This window comes from Tachysurus fulvidraco, chromosome 17 (genome assembly GCF_022655615.1).
Source record: "Tachysurus fulvidraco isolate hzauxx_2018 chromosome 17, HZAU_PFXX_2.0, whole genome shotgun sequence".
NCBI classification, from domain to species: domain Eukaryota; kingdom Metazoa; phylum Chordata; class Actinopteri; order Siluriformes; family Bagridae; genus Tachysurus; species Tachysurus fulvidraco.
The window spans coordinates 3,973,234-3,990,733 of NC_062534.1; the positions used below are offsets into that span (position 1 = coordinate 3,973,234).

Here is a 17,500-nt window from a genome sequence, read left to right on the forward strand (position 1 = left end):
TGTGTGTGTGTCTTGTGTTTTCTTCTCTCAGGTCGTGTGTGTGTGTGTCTTGTGTTTTCTTCTCTCAGGTCATGTGTGTGTGTCTTGTGTTTTCTTCTCTCAGGTCGTGTGTGTGTCTTGTGTTTTGTGCTCTCAGGTTGTGTGTGTGTCTTGTGTTTTGTGCTCTCAGGTTGTGTGTGTGTGTTTGTGTGTGTTGATGTTGAGGTTGTTTTTCAGTGTGTGTCATGTTTTGTGAACGCAGGTTGTGTGTGTGTGTGTGTGTGTGTGTGTGTGTGTGTGTGTGTGTGTTGATGTTGAGGTTGTTTTTCATGTGTGTGTCATGTTTTGTGAACACAGGTTTGTGTGAGTGTGTGTGCGTGTGTGTGTGTGTGTGCGTGTGTGTGTGTATTTAGACCTTTGTGCGGGCCAGAAAGTACCTTAGTACTGTAGAAATGTCCTCATAACTATAGAAGCGTGTGTAATGACTGTGTGTGTGTTTGAGATGAAAATAAATGTCGTGTTATGGGATTTAAGCTCATGTGAGGTTTCTTAGTCGTCATAGTATCGGTTTCACTACAGTAATCCTTATGGCCGTAGAAGGTCCTCAGAACGATTACAAAAAGTCTTGTTCAGCGTTTGTCTTTCCAAGTGTACGATCACAGGCGGTGTGTGTCTGCGTTTACTCCGTGTACATGTTTGAGAATAGTTTTTCTGACTGGATGAGAACATGTCGATCTCAGCGTGGGAGTCAGGTGAATTACTGAATGGGAATATTACTGCGTGCACAGCAGTGACCTGCGTAGACCTGATGTCAGATATCTCACACAACTCAAGGCCAAATATCTGTTAACAAAAAAAAAAAAAACCCACAGGTTTATTGGCATGATGAAGAATCAGAGACGATCGTATTAAAGTGGCGGTTTAAATGTTCCCAAGTTTTATGCATATAAAATAGATTTCAATCTGATTATTAAAGAAGATTCGGGATGCATATATTAAGGAGTATTATGGTCAGATGTCGGTATCCACGTGGACTGCGTCCATCGTTCACGTCAGGTCTTGGGAATGCTGGGTGTGAGATAGGAGTCTCTGTATTTATCTTTTCTTTGCAATCCATTTTTCATATTTTCTCTTCCTTAAATGTTTTAGGAAACAAAGCTTGTAGTTAAAGTTTCCTGTTCTTAGAACCATCTGGACTAGACTGTTAGATTAAAGGAGGGGTCTCCGTCGTTTGAAAGCCAATGTTGACATATAAAATCACCAAAACAAATATGCCCCTAACCCAAACGGGTCCCACCCCTGTATCGATAGCTCCGCCCACACATACATAAATAACCCAGGCGACAAACGGAAAGAAACGTGTCTTTATCATAGCTGAAGGGAAGAACAATACGATTGTAGATAAACAAACAAGCAAAAATGCCACACAAGCATAATCATGTAAAGGACAAAGGCATATATTAGTTCTGTGTAACAAAGCAAAACCAACGTTACTCACCTATCGAGAAGGAAAAAAGCGGCTCGGCGTCTTAAGTAAAGTCAGCCACATATTCACAGGTCGGAGTTTCCCGAGTCAGTAACTCCTGAGCTAAACGCTGTTACTACACAAAACGCGGTTGTAGCTGCCTCTCTACATTACTACGATAGAAAAGAGGTGTTATTTGTGTAGTAACAGCGTTTAGCTCAGGAGTTATTGACTCGGGAAACTCCAACCTGTGAATATGTGGCCAACTTCCTGCTCCTTCAGTTCTCTCCAGCGCTGGAAAGCTGATCCTATATTAACACGTCCTACTTCTTACCTTATCGTAAGTCTTTCTTCGCTTTCTTTCTTTGTTTTTATCCTCCATGACAATGTTAAAACCGCTTTCTGCTAATGTCACACATGCGCACTGAACACTCTCTCCGCCCATATTGACAAGCCCCACCCCTTTCTGCTCATTGGCTACACGTTTGTTTTGTTTTTGTTTTGTTTGTCGTCCCGACTCAGTTTTCTGAAGCATTTTTCAAACAACGGAGACCTCACATTTAATGAGGTGGGGCATTTATTACTGCTCTACATTATCTCTGGGATGGGAGAGACTCCATCCAGGGTGTATCCTGCCTTGATGCCCGATGACGCCTGAGATAGGCACAGCCTCCACGTGACCCGAGGTAGTTCGGATAAGCGGTAGATAATGAGTGAGAGTGAGAGTAATACTAAAATTCAAGATTAATATTAGATATATTTTAAAGTGTTTGTATTTATCCCAAATGAGCAAGTCTGTGGTGAGGAAAAACTCCCTAAGATGGAAGAGGAAGAAACCTTGAGAGGAACCAGACTCAAAGGGGAACGCGTCCTCATTCGGGTGACACTGGAGGGTGTGAAAATAAACAGTCTGACAGTCTGTCTTCGAAGACCACACGGAGTTGGCATCTCGTCTTAGCATGTTCGGATAGCTGGTACGTTTCTAGACGTCTCAGGATCCTCACATGGTTGGCCTCATCTCGGAGAAGGTTCAAAATCCTCATGGCACCGAAGACAATCGGAGCTGGTACAATTTCTGGATGCCTTGTGATGGGTAGAAAGAGAAAAGCGGTGCAGATGAATTAGCGTAGCCGCCGTTCATAATGTTAGCAAGCACTAGTTGATAATGTACATGTACATGTATTAGAGCACAAGATTATGGGAAGTAGTGTGTGTACACCTGACTAAAGAGAACACTGGGAATGTGTGTCTGAGCCCCGAACACTATCACCAAGACTATTCCAAAGTTTAAACACGAAAAGACCCCGCCAGCTTTAGTAGACTTTGATATTCTGGGAACGACCAGAAGTCCTGAGTGTTGTGATCTCAGAGAGCGTGAAGGATTGTAGCGTGTTGGAGGACTAGTTAGGTACAAGGGATAATAATGATAACTTTTGGAGTGGCAGCCATGCACACATCGGTTGACTCATACAATACACAGGGCCTTTTTACACCTGGTCACTTCGTGTGTTGTCTCTGATCCGATAGCTATCTGATTTGTGAGAACTGTTCCATTTAGCTCCATCAGGCCACATAAATGCGTCCCGGCGAATCGGATATCGATCCGATCTCACTACTCTCGCCCAATATGCAAATGTATTTTACCTCATTTCCGGGATAATTGAAACGGAACACGCTTTAAGACCCAACGAGACACCTGGGTGAAAGATCGGAGCCAGTGCTGGTGGGAAAACATATTTGTTTCTGGCGCGATGCACGACTCGCGAGTCACCTGCGAGTGACGTACATCCGTTCGGGAGGAGTATAGCGCTGACGTATGTGGCTTGAACAACCACATGCATTTACACCTGTCCAGTTTCAGCTGAAACGCGTCCCAGACCACCTCCTGAAGGGGTTTGAGCGATCGGATTTATATCCGTCTCGAAAACGTTTCGGATGGAATTTAGACCTGGTCTTTTTACCGTCGGATAGCTATCGGATCACAGAAAACGCATGAAGTGACCAGGTGTATAAAAAGCCCCTTAGACATATGTGGTGGCTCAGTAGTTAAGGTGTTGGACTGCTGATCAGAAGGTTGCAAGTTTATTTCCCAGGACCACCAAACTGGGGGCTCCTGAGCAAGGCTCTTAACCTTCAATCGCTCAGCTGTATAAATCACATAAATGTACGTCGCTCCTGATAAGTGCGTCTGCTAAATGCTGTAAACATATGGTCCAGCACATTTAGTGAAGAAATGGAATACACACTTGGTTAATTGGCCAAAACTATTATGCCAAGCAGTGCATTAAAGAGGTATTAAAATCTTTATTAGAGTTTATTTTGCAGCAGTTATAAAATACTTCTTGCCCTCTTTACATATTGCGATCTGTATTCCTCTTTATAAATGTGGTAACTGTCTGACAAATATGGACGTCACATGACACAGATGTGATTCAAACCCGAGTCCCACCGTCAGTAAGCCGTTGCAGAAGCTTTCCGAGGACTCCAGAGAGGTTCGAGCTTATTCGTTCTTTATCTCGAAGGCCATTGACATTCATACATGCAGTGATGGGGAACTCAGAGCAAATTCATTACTCACATCCAGTCAGTGGATCAGTAGCGGATGAGTAACGGATCACAAACCTTCACGCTCAGCACTAATTGTGTGAACTGCGTGTCGGCGATATTAATTGCTTCCTCCGTATTAGTGCTCTGGAGTAAACAAGGCGTGAGCGGAGAGGCCATTATGTAATCAGCTCTTTGTAGACACGTTGTTCTGGCGCCGAAATGTCAGACAGGTAATAATAGTCCAAAATGTCAGGTGAAAATGGCAGACATTCAGTAATAAGGCAGAAAAACGTGGAGCGTGTGCACATGCCGCTGTGGAATGTTCCTCCACCATAACAGGAACAAAACGGAAGGGACAACGCAGGAAGTGTAAGAGGTCAAGAGGTTGTGAAAGAATTACACCTAAGCCGTGGTTATGTAGCGACTCATTTCCTGCTTGTTCTCTTTCCTTTGCTGTCTCGTAGTTATTCTTAGGAGATATATTTAAATGGCATGTTTCCAGCTTTCACACATTCGTCTCGCCGGTGGGAACCTTTTTGTATGAGATCATGAATAGACTGCAGCACTTTCCTGACAAATCCAGATAGTTTGATGAATTTGATGTGGCGCTTTGTACGCCGAAGTTCCGTCGGGGGTATTTTGCTGTTGGGGGTATTTTGCCTTTTTTTTTTTCTTGCACTTGAATTTCTCCTTGTTCTCCATACTCATGCTACATCAGTGTTATCTAACCCCTCTTTCTCTATCTTCTTTGGTTTCTTCCTGTTTTAGTTTCCTCCTGCTTTCCCCACATCCTTATTCCCTGTCTTCCCAACTGGCCCCTACTGCATTATTAATTAGATATTAATGATTTTCTGACTTTCCGACCTCTAGGTCTCCATTAGTTACCTGTAGGCTGTGGAGTAACTGATGAAACTCTGAGCTCCTGAGCAAGGCCGGGAAACAGGGCAGCACTAATGAGGAGTGCACTTTTACAATCATTAACATACAGCATGAGAGAGGGGGGTGTGTTGTGTTTTGGGTTTTTGGTGGGTTGTTTAGAGTGTGTGTGTTATAGAGAGAGAGATAGAGAATAGAGAGAGCTAGAGAGAGAGAGAGAGATCTCTCTATACATCTAAAGGTCTCGTAGAGACTTTACATATAGCGCTCGTCTCCCTATACTCTATTCTATACATTAAATCTCTCCTGTATCCCTCTCTCTCTTTCCCCTCCTTCTCCTTTCTCTCTCTTTTCTCCTGCTCTCCCTCTTTCCCCCTCTCTCTCTCTCTTCTCCCTCTCGCTCTCTATAGTGAATGATATCTAATATGTAGTTTGTGTGATTAGATAGAGAGACAGTTATAGAGAGAAGACTCTCTAAGAGAGATACTAGAACCTGAAATAGATAGAGAGAGAGATATCTTCGAGAGAGACATTGCAATAGAGAGCGATCGTAGTAAAAACATCGATATACTTTAAACTCGTAGATGGATCCCTCTAGTATATAGTTAAATATATATGTCGATATATTGATAAATCTAGAGAGATCGCTCTCGTCCATTGACTATATATTTATAGATATATAGATTTAATTATCTATGGTAAAATATATGATGTAGATTATATAGATCCACTGAACTATATAGTATATATAGCATATTAAACTATAGATACTATACCACTTAAATATATATAGATATATCTATCTATATATACACAAATTTGATATACATCTATCTATCTATATATTCCCCATTTATCTATACTATTTAATTAGATAGTGAAATATAGATACATTTAAATATATGTCTATATATAGCGATTAAATATATATCTGTAGAAATATATAGCTACATTTAAACATAGTCTATATATCATTATCAGTACATTATCCATATAGATCTATACTACTAATGATAGCTCTCTAGACACTTACTCTCTCCCGAGTCCTTGTAGCCTAGCCTATATCCTATGCTACATCTCTATATCCTACTCTCTCTATCTGATGGTCACCTCGTACCGTTCACACATCTCTCGTTTCTCTCTCTCTCCTATTGCGCGTATCTAGACTTTACTCCCTCTCTGACTGCGCTCTCTGCTACCCACTCCCTACTCTTCTATCTCTTCTCCCTCTCTCAGCTATCTCCCCGCTCCATTTCCCTCATACTCTCTCTATTTCTCCCGTCTCTCTCTCTCCATTGTTAGCTTGCTTTTGGCGTCTCTCTCCGGTGTCTTGTTTGCATGCAGGGAGAGGTCTTGTTCTACGCATCCCTCCCTCTCTGTTTCTCGCTGTTCACCAACATCCCAGGGTAGAAGACAAGATAGAATGCATGCTGTCATGGACCCCATATATTTAAAATGGGTTTTAAAGCCCCACCAGAATTGTCCTTATAATATACGATCCTAGTGTGCTGTGTACTGTGGGGGTGCATAAGTAAAGCCGGGGGGAACCCACTCTCATTTACTGGCCATTAACATTCAGAAAGTCAATGTTTGGGGTCAGTGAGAAGCCACCATGCCCTTCCAGGGACAAAAAATCCCAGGCGTGATCAAGTTTCACTTCAAACAAGTGACAGATCATTTTAGCAGATTTTAAACAGTCCCAACTCAACCCCTGAATTTAAGCACAAATGGTTGCTTGTCAGTACCAGGTACAGATGACCATGTTTAACGGGTAGAAATGAGAGATATAGAGAAGATTTCACATTGATTCATTGGATAAAAGGTGGAAAGTGTGGTGCATGGTGGCTTATCGGATATCACATTTGCCTCACACCTCTGGGGTAGTCTGGGGTTTTCTCCGCAGTCTAAAGACATGCATCGTAGGCTGATTGGCATATCTAAATTGTCCATATTGTGGGAATGGAAGTGTAAGCATGTGTGCACGTGATAGGTTGGCATCCCATCCGTGATGTCCCCCACCTTGTGCCCTGAGCACCCTGGGATAGACTCCAGAGGCAATAGTTTTGAGAGGAGAGTTTCCCCTCGACCTTAGTTAAGAGAGAAAATGGATACACTGAAGGGTGAATGGTTCTGTGGTTAAACGTTTGGATCTACTGTAAATGTTGGAGGTTCAAGCCCAAGCTGCCATATTGTTTCTGACCCTGTACTGTAGTTTTATCTTGACTTCCTAGCAAGCTGGATTATGTGAAGACAAGAAACAATATGTAATGTATATGTAGAAAGTGGCTTAGTGGTTAGTACGTTCGCCTCACACCTTCAGGGTCGGGGTTTGAATCCCACCTCCGCCTTGTGTCGGTGGAGTTTGCATGTTCTCCCCGTGCCTCGGGGGTTTCCTCCGGGTACTCCGGTTTCCTCCCCCGGTCCAAAGACATGCATGGTAGGTTGATTGGCATATCTGGGAAATTGTCTGTAGTGTGTGTGTGTGTGTGAGTGAATGAGAGTGTGTGTGTGCCCTGTGATGGGTTGGCACTCCGTCCAGGGTGTATCCTGCCTCGATGCCCGATGACACCTGAGATAGGCACAGGCTCCCCGTGACCCGAGAAGTTCGGATAAGCGGTAGAAAATGAGTGAGTGAGTGAGTGAGTGAGTGAGAGTGTATTGTATAAGAAAAATACACCATGTGCTAATTTGTGTGCTAACTGCAAGCTTACAAGTTTTTTATTTTTTATTTTTGTACTTAATGCATTATCTTCAAGTGTTATTTGACTTTATTAAACAGATACAACATTACAACTAGTCTGACGATTATTGTTGTGTCATTGTAAAGTAGTGCTTATGGCACTTGCCATGCACCGGGTCTGAGTTGTGTTTATATGTGCATTATCTTGCTAAAGCGCTCAGACAGTCTGGCACCTTTTTCTTAGGGGTTCACATTAATGTGGCTCCAAGCCCTAGATGTGACTGTGTACCACAAACGGTCATGCTATGACTGACCGATCATTATATTGTTTGTGATCAGGTGCATTAATGGCCAGGCAAGGTCCATTCGTCAGTGTCAGTGACACAGCATCGAAGTAGGGGACGACAGGACAATATAGAAAACAAAAAAAGACGAATAAATAAACACACAGATGGCGAAAGAGACAGGTAGTCTGGGTAGTCTGTAATAAATGTCATCGTTGTTGCTTGTGTGTATATCGCTGTGTCTCATTAGCAGGCTTCCAGGGAGGCAGAGGACACCATGTCTGAACTTCAGGGCCAATTTGCCTGTCTCCGTTGCTGTCTCAGTCTGGGAGCCTTTTTCCTGCAGTCCCATTCTTTAGCAAACTGAATAAATAAAGATGGGTGAGGTTTTGGTGTGAGAGGTCACAGTAGAGAAATGTGCACTTAAATAGGTCTTCTCTTATTCCCAGTATTACGCTACTGGCTCAACATCGTCCCAGTGACTCGGAAATATACAACAGGAGCAAAGCGTGGAGCTTGTTTCTAATTCTTATTCTTATTCTTATTATTTTTAAACATGCCCAAGAATACAGAATGGCTAAATATGAAAATATCATTTAAACTGCATTGTCAGAATTATTGGTACCTTTCACCAAACCATGTGAACAAAAATAATTGTATACAGAAATATTGTTAAAACATTTTCTTTTGGAAAACTCAAAATACATGGGGGGGGCACGGTGGCTTAGTGGTTAGCACGTTCGTCTCACACCTCCAGGGTCGGGGGTTCGATTCCCGCCTCCGCCTTGTGTGTGTGGAGTTTGCATGTTCTCCCTGTGCCTCGGGGGTTTCCTCCGGGTACTCCAGTTTCCTCCCGCGGTCCAAAGACATGCATGGTAGGTTGATTGGCATCTCTGGAAATTTGTCCGTAGTGTGTGAGTGTGTGAATGAGTGTGTGTGTGTGTGCCCTGCAATGGGTTGGCACTCCGTCCAGGGTGTATCCTGCCTTGATTCCCAATGACACCTGAGATAGACACAGGCTCCCCGTGACCCGAGTAGTTCAGATAAGCGGTAGAAAATGAATGAATGAATGAATGAATGAATGAATGAATGAATGAATCAAAGCCCTGTATCCAATGTAGGTCTGTTTTTTTTTTATCTCTTCAGGTGAATGAAATCTACCACGACCATTCTCTGGGAGCGCGGATTAATGTGGTTCTGGTACGGATTGTCCTGGTAGATGCTAAAAAGGTAAATCTGCATGTCATTGTACATGTTATTCTTATACTTTATACATTTTCTCCAAAGCGGTTAAAGCAACATCTGAGACAACTGCTTACATGGTTTTCTCTCATTTCATAGACATAATGATAACTTTTAGCCTGTTTTCTTTTTCATTATGTCCAAGAAAGAATACTGGCATGATATCAGACAAACAACTCCTTCCTGTACAGTATTTGGTTAACATGGTTGATATAGATATGATATCATTGTAGTATTGTATTACATAATCATCTTTACTATCTGTATATCAGTAGTATATACAGTAACTAGTGCTTCAACATAGATATTATTGATTTTATAGCTAGTTATCTGCATTAAATTACATTAAACATAAATTTAAATCTAAATCTATTTACAATTATTAAGTATTATTGTATTATCAAGCTGACTAACTAGCTAGCTAACTATCCAGCTAAGTCATGTAGCTAGTAAGTCACATAGATGACTTAGCAGGTCACAATGGATTCACAAATATTCAGTTTCTGATATGAAATACTGTTGAAACATAAAAATTTGAGCTACAAGATACTTTCACTGTTAGCACGTTACATACTGATAGGTCTCCATTTACAAGTATTACACTTTTACAATAGTAAAATTATTAGTAATAAAAGACTTTTACATTCAATATTAATTACATGACGTGTGCATAAGTTAATTAAAAATTTGAATTTACTTCAGTTTTTTTGCCAGCTTCTCAATACTAATATTCACACATGCAGTTTGGTTGTACAGTATATCAATCTGACTAACATAGCTATCTGGCTATCTACCTGTATCTAAGTCATTTACTTTGCAATTTATATACATTCTTTGATCACATTAATTTAGCATAGTTATTGATATTAAATGATATTTACTTAGTTAAATTAATTCGCTAGCTTCATAAGTCTACTGTAGTTGATATAGTAGAATATCAAGCTGACTATCTAGCTATGTAATGTAACTGGCAATTTAATCTGACAAGTCACACACACACACACACACACACACCACACACACACACACACACACACACACACACACACACACACACACACACACACACACACACACACACACACGGCTAGCTAAAGTTATAACTGTTAGCACACACATTTTCACACACAATTATGTTTTTTAAACACTGAACAAAATTATTAACCAAATTTATGATGTTGCCTTAATAATTTGCTGAAATGTAGAACACACACACACACACACACACACACACACACACACACACACACACACACACACACACACACACGGCTAGGTAAAGTTACAACTGTTAGCACACACATTTTCACACACAATTATGTTTTTTAAACACTGAACAAAATGATTAACCAAATTTATGATGTTGCCTTAATAATTTGCTGAAATGTAGAACACACACACACACACACACACACACACACACACACACACACACACACACACACACACAGCTAGCTAAAGTTATAACTGTTAGCACACACATTTTCACACACAATTATGTTTTTTAAACACTGAACAAAATGATTAACCAAATTTATGATGTTGCCTTAATAATTTGCTGAAATGTAGAACACACACACACACACACACACACACACACACACACACACACACACACACACACACACACACACACACACACAGAGCTAGGTAAAGTTATAACTGTTAGTACACACATTTTCACACACAATTATGTTTTTTAAACACTGAACAAAATTATTAACCAAATTTATGATGTTGCCTTAATAATTTGCTGAAATGTAGAACACACACACACACACACACACACACACACACACACACACACACACACACACACACACACACACACACACACACACACACAGAGCTAGCTAAAGTTATAACTGTTAGCACACACATTTTCACACACAATTATGTTTTTTAAACACTGAACAAAATGATTAACCAAATTTATGATGTTGCCTTAATAATTTGCTGAAATGTAGAACACACACACACACACACACACACACACACACACACACACACACACACACACACACACACACACACAGCTAGCTAAAGTTATAACTGTTAGCACACACATTTTCACACACAATTATGTTTTTTAAACACTGAACAAAATGATTAACCAAATTTATGATGTTGCCTTAATAATTTGCTGAAATGTAGAACACACACACACACACACACACACACACACACACACACACACACACACACACACACACACACACACACACACACACACACACACACACAGAGCTAGGTAAAGTTATAACTGTTAGTACACACATTTTCACACACAATTATGTTTTTTAAACACTGAACAAAATTATTAACCAAATTTATGATGTTGCCTTAATAATTTGCTGAAATGTAGAACACACACACACACACACACACACACACACACACACACACACACACACACACACACACACACACACACACACACACACAGAGCTAGCTAAAGTTATAACTGTTAGCACACACATTTTCACACACAATTATGTTTTTTAAACACTGAACAAAATGATTAACCAAATTTATGATGTTGCCTTAATAATTTGCTGAAATGTAGAACACACACACACACACACACACACACACACACACACACACACACACACACACACACACACACACACAGAGCTAGCTAAAGTCATAACTGTTAGCACACACATTTTCACACACAATTATGTTTTTTAAACACTGAACAAAATGATTAACCAAAATGATGATGTTGCCTTAATAATTTGCCGAAACGTAGAAGACACACACACACACACACACACACACACACACACACACACACACACACACACACACACACACACACACACACACAATGCATCAGATGGACACTGTCCGATACTAGGACATGTTTTTCTGATGGACTGGGCAAACTAAAACTAAAAGCTTGTTGTTCCCAGAGGGAGCGTTTTTAAAGTAGCACACCTTCACAGCTCTGCACCAAAATCACACAGAACACCGATTTTATGCAGCTGGCTTCTGGATGCCCACCCTGATCCCCATCCCTTACCATTTCCCAGTGGAATGCAGAAAAGCATTATGGGAAGTAGATACAAGATAAACAATCAGTGATGGTGCTTTCTCATTCATGTACACAGAGCTGTAAAAAATATTCTTCCCCTCTTCCTGCTTGGTGTAAGTGGAGATGAGATGAGAGGATGTAGTGAGATCAAGTGACACACTAGCCCAGTGTTATCTCCAACTTGATGGGCTTCCAAGAGCCATCTGATTTCTCTCATTCGCACACAAAAACACACTCTCAGTAAGAATGAGCATCGACTCACCATCGTTTAAGATTCATGACCTCAAGAATGAAGGTCAGCATCCAAAGGATTCAGCAGGTTCTCCACTAGTTCGACATGAGACTGGCATACGTCTGTAGAAGGTTTCCATCTTTTTCATGTGCCCTGTTTTTTTTTATTTTCAACTAGGAAATAGTTCAGTAGGAAGTAGTTCAGTTTAATAGCTAGCAATGGCCATTTTGTTCTTGGTTCCATTCTATCTTACATAGGTTCTTGAATGGTTCTTTGTGAAGGTGTATAGTTCTGTGAAGAACCTCCATCCATACATCTTCTACTGCTTATCCGGGGCCGGGTCGCGGGGACAGTAGTCTAAGCAGGGATGCCCAGACTTCCCTCTCCCCAGACACTTCCTACAGCTCTTCCGGGGGAATACCGAGGCGTTCCCAGGCCAGCCGAGAGACGTAGTCCCTCCAGCGTGTCCTAGGTCTTCCCCGGGGCCTCCTCCCGGTTGGACATGCCCGGAACACCTCTCCAGGGAGGCGTCCAGGCTAGTGCCAGATTCCGTGTCTGGGGATTGGGTCGCCTTCGACTGCCACCCAATCCACATTGCACCGGCCCCTTACGGTTTCTCCTGCAGGTGGTGGGCCCACAGGAGATCGGCCCACGTCGCTCTTTCGGGCTGAGCCTGGCCGGGCCCCGTGGGGCAAGACCCAGCCACCAGGCGCTTGCGTGCGAGCCCCAACCCCGGGCCTGGCTCCAGGGCGGGGCCCCGGTTGCGCCTTAACGGGCGACGTCATGGACCTTGATTTAACTTTTCTCATAAGGGGGTTTTTGAACCGCTCTTTGTCTGGCCTGTCACCCAGGACCTGTTTACCTTGGGAGACTCTACCAGGGGCAAAAAGCCCCAGACAACATAGCTCCTAGGATCATTCAGGCACGCAAACCCCTCCACCACAATAAGGTGGCGGTTCAAGGGGGGCACCTTTGTGAAGAACCTTCAGATTTCAATTCTCACTCCAAAGGCATTCATTGTTGGCTGAAAGGAATCTTTAATTATCCATAATGTGAGTGTGTGCACTTGAGTTGGCATCACATCCAGAGTGTCCCAGAACCTTGTTTTCCCAGAGTCACCAGGGATATACTCCAAGGTTCTCCACAACCCTTGGAAGGATCAGCAGTACAGAAGATGGATAGATTCATTCATTCATTCATTTTCTACCGCTTATCTGAACTTCTCGGGTCACGGGGAGCCTTTGCCTATCTGTGCCTGTGCCTAGAGTGCCAACCCATCGCAGGGCACACACACACTCTCATTCACTCACACACAACGGACAATTTTCCAGAGATGCCAGTCAACCTACCATGCCTGTCTTTGGACCGGAGGAGGAAACCGGAGTACCCAGAGGAAACCCCCGAGGCACGGGGAGAACATGCAAACTCCACACACACAAGGCGGAGGCGGGAATCGAACCCCCAACCCTGGAGGTGTGAGACGAACATGCTAACCACTAAGCCACCGTGCCCCCCGTAAGTTGGATAGATGGTTATTATTATTCAGGTAGCATGACAGTCACAGCTTTAGGGTTCTATGCTGAGATCAGGTTACTCCATATTTTTTGACCTTTGTACTTTGTAACCAGCCCAGTGACCTTGTGTAAAACCACAGTCCTTCTGATTTCTTTATCCCAGGACATCTGATATACAGCATGATGTGATTCTCTGGACAAGCATACAGTACACAGAATTGGGGCAGATGGCATCTCTTGTGCTGATTTGGAGCCACTGTCACTCTGGATTAAACCAAATAACACGAACTGTCCCACATTTACCTGCCAGCCAAATCCAGATCTACAGAGATTTGCTTCTCTCTGTCTCTAAACCGCTGAACCTTTGTCTCTCATTTCCATCTTATTCTATCACATAACCGGTCGCAGATACCTATGGATATAATTTCATCAGATCCATCCTTCTATTTCTCATCCATTTCATGTCTTCATACACTGTCTTTGCCTCCTCCTTGGGCCCAATCAGCATGCAGCCCTGCCTGTCTCACCAGCAGGCTGTCCATCATCCCCAATTACTCTGGCAACCGTTGCCGGCGGCAGCAGTGCAAACTGATCAACCAAGTGACCCCGAGTACCTTAAACAAGGTTCCTACATCACACATTTGCCTTCCCATCTGCTTTTTGGAGAAAGAGAGTGTGTGTGTGTGTGTGTGTGTGTGTGTGTGTGTGTGTGTGTGTGTGTGTGTGTGTGTGTGTGTGTGTGTGTGTGTGTGTGTGAGAGAGAGAGAGAGAGAGTGTCCTTGGGCTGACACACCACAAAAAGGCTTGAGAGAAGATGAGACTGTGTGTATTTGGCCAATTTTATAGTAGCAGAGCTTAGGAGATTAGAATAAGGAGATTAGATGGAGAGTTAAAGCCAGTTACATCTTAATCAGAGTCGGGGTGTTTTATCAAATGTCTGGTATGAAAGACCAGACAATGTCCTGTCATATGAACCTACTAACGCGTAATGAAACATCCCCGGAAGTCCATAAAACACTTACGGCTTTGCCGTTAAAGGCAGGGTCTCCGATTTTTGCTTCAGAAAACCGAGTCGGGCCGAATAATAAACAAAAATTAAAACAAAAATCAAAACAAACGTGTAGCCAATGAGCAGAACGGGGCGGGGCTTGTCAATATGGGTGGAGAGAGTGTTCAGTGCGCATGTGTGACATTAGCAGAAAGCGGTTTTAACATTGACAAGGAGGATAAAAACAAAGAAAGAAAGAGAAGAAAGACGATAAGGTAAGAAGTAGGACGTGTTAATATAGGATCAGCTTTCCAGCGCTGGAGAGAACTGAAGGAGCAGGAAGTCGGCCACATATTCACAGGTTGGAGTTTCCCGAGTCAATAACTCCTGAGCTAAACGCTGTTACTACACAAATAACACCTCTTTTCTATCGTAGTAATGTAGAGAGGCAGCTACAACCGCGTTTTGTGTAGTAACAGTGTTTAGCTCAGGAGTTACTGACTCGGGAAACTCCGACCTCTGAATATGTGGCCGACTTTACTTAAGACGCCGAGGCGCTTTTTTTCCTTCTCGATAGGTGAGTAACGTTGGTTTTGCTTTGTTACACAGAACTAATATATGCCTTTGTCCTTTACATCATTATGCTTGTGTGTCATTTTTGCTTGTTTGTTTATCTACAATCGTATTGTTCTTCCCTTCAGCTGTGATAAAGACACATTTCTTTCCGTTAGTCGCCTGGGTTACGTATGTATGTGTGGGCGGAGCTATCGATACAGGGGTGGGACCCATTTTAGTTAGGGGCGTGTTTGTTTTGGTGATTTTATATGTCAACATTAGCTTTCAAATGACGGAGACCGCACCTTTAAAAGAACAAAGCAGCGTTACTTGAAAAACAGAGAAATATTTTGTGTGTATTTTGTGGCATTTTTCAATAAGGTGATATCCTAGAAGTGTTTTATTCGTCTGACACAACAGTAGTTCGCCAATACCTGATGATGTACTTTTTATTCATTTATAGCTGGATTTTTTTGGAACGTTTCAGAGGCAAGATAACACTTACACTACAATATAGCAGCTATAAAGCGTTTATCTCGCCATGTTACCGAGTCCTGAAGATGTTCCTCTGGCTAAGAATGATAGTTTAAAGACTTGTAGAAGATATAAGCATACAGAAAATCTCACAATAGTAACAATATTCTGCTTGTACACATCCCAGTTAGAAGAGATCCATGTAAATCCTACGTTTAATGAAGACTACACGCTGGTAGTTGTGGGAGCAGACGATTATATGCTTCTGTATTAATGTGTGAAATCACAGCACACCGTTTTGTCAATCTTTTCCTCACTAGTGTTATGGGGCATCCGGCGTACAGTACATCCACAAGTCCCCTGTGAATTAGCAGTTACTGTAGAAACGATAAAGTATTACAGCGAGCGCATTAAAATAAACCTGTGATTCGATATGCAGTCAGAACAGATGCCGTATAAGACGAATCGACATCTCCTGAGCCGTCAGGTTTGTGAAGATAAACCCATAATTCCCTATGGATCAATATGACTAAACATATAATGACTTTATTATTGACCACGTTGGTGTATGGCGTAAATCTGTAAAGTACAGCATTATTAAGCCATCAAACCAGAAACAGTGAAATCCTTGTTTTTCTTCTGCTGAAATATTAAATAAGCACTTACTAAATTAGTCTTCTGCTATTTTAGTAAGTGATGATAGCGTGATTAACACTACGAGCGATGTTAAGAGTGACAGCTTTGGAGCGAGTGTCGGTGTCAGCACTTGGATTCACCACAGCAACGTCGCTCTCTACTGGCCAGACGTGGTCACTGCATTCGTTTTTTTTAAGCATCAGGGTCCATGAACTCGATGGCATGGAATGGAAGAAAGGCGGTTTCAGGACACACATCTGGAAAGGATCTTCTGCTTGCGGTGGCCACGTCACACACTGTCTAATGTTTTGAATCTACGGATCGCACGCTCGTCGGCTTGGGACGGCGGCGTGATGCGATCTGTGTGTCAGACCATTTTATGTTTTCTAAATTTAACATTAGGTAAAATCGAAGTAACCTAATGACCAATATAACCGAAGTCTTATGTGGTATTGTTCAACGGTTTAAAGCAGGACTCAGATAACGATTTACAGATTTTAAGGACAATATCAATTTAATAGTAAGTACCTCAGGTGAAGTACTTAACAGGTTGCTGCAAACTCCAATCCCTGACCACAAAAATTTAAGAAAGCTACTATTTATTTTTGATTACGAGGGGCAGTATTGGATGTTGAGGGGCAGTGGAGGCTCTGGGAGGATCGGGGTCCAAGGCCCAGCAGAACCAAGCTGCCACTGTGCTGGGCCCTTGAGCAAGGCTCTCAACCCTCCCTGCTCCAGGGGTGCTGTATCATAGCTGCCCCTGCACTCTGACCCCAACCTCATCAGTTGGGGTATGTGAAGAAAAGAATTCCACTGTGCCGTTATGTATATGTGGCGATAATAAAGGCCCCGGCTTCTGTTCTGTTCTGTTCTTCTTCTGAACAAGAAGAAAGGAATGTGATTTCAGAACAGACTTGTATTTTGGGATCATTTTGCTTCCAGATGTTATGAAACGAGTCAGGCAGCTTTTTTATAATGAACTTCAGTT

The 17,500-nt window shown here is 42.3% G+C and overlaps 1 protein-coding gene across 1 annotated transcript in view; it reads left to right on the forward strand.

Annotated features, from left to right (window-relative positions):
• The window catches only part of LOC113646004 (A disintegrin and metalloproteinase with thrombospondin motifs 2-like), a 161,487-nt gene that overhangs the window by 117,013 nt on the left and 26,974 nt on the right, over positions 1–17,500 (forward strand). The window contains exon 5 of the mRNA XM_047802651.1: positions 8,978–9,061. Within this exon, the coding sequence (XP_047658607.1) occupies positions 8,978–9,061 (84 nt within the window). The remainder of the gene's footprint in view (positions 1–8,977; positions 9,062–17,500) is intronic.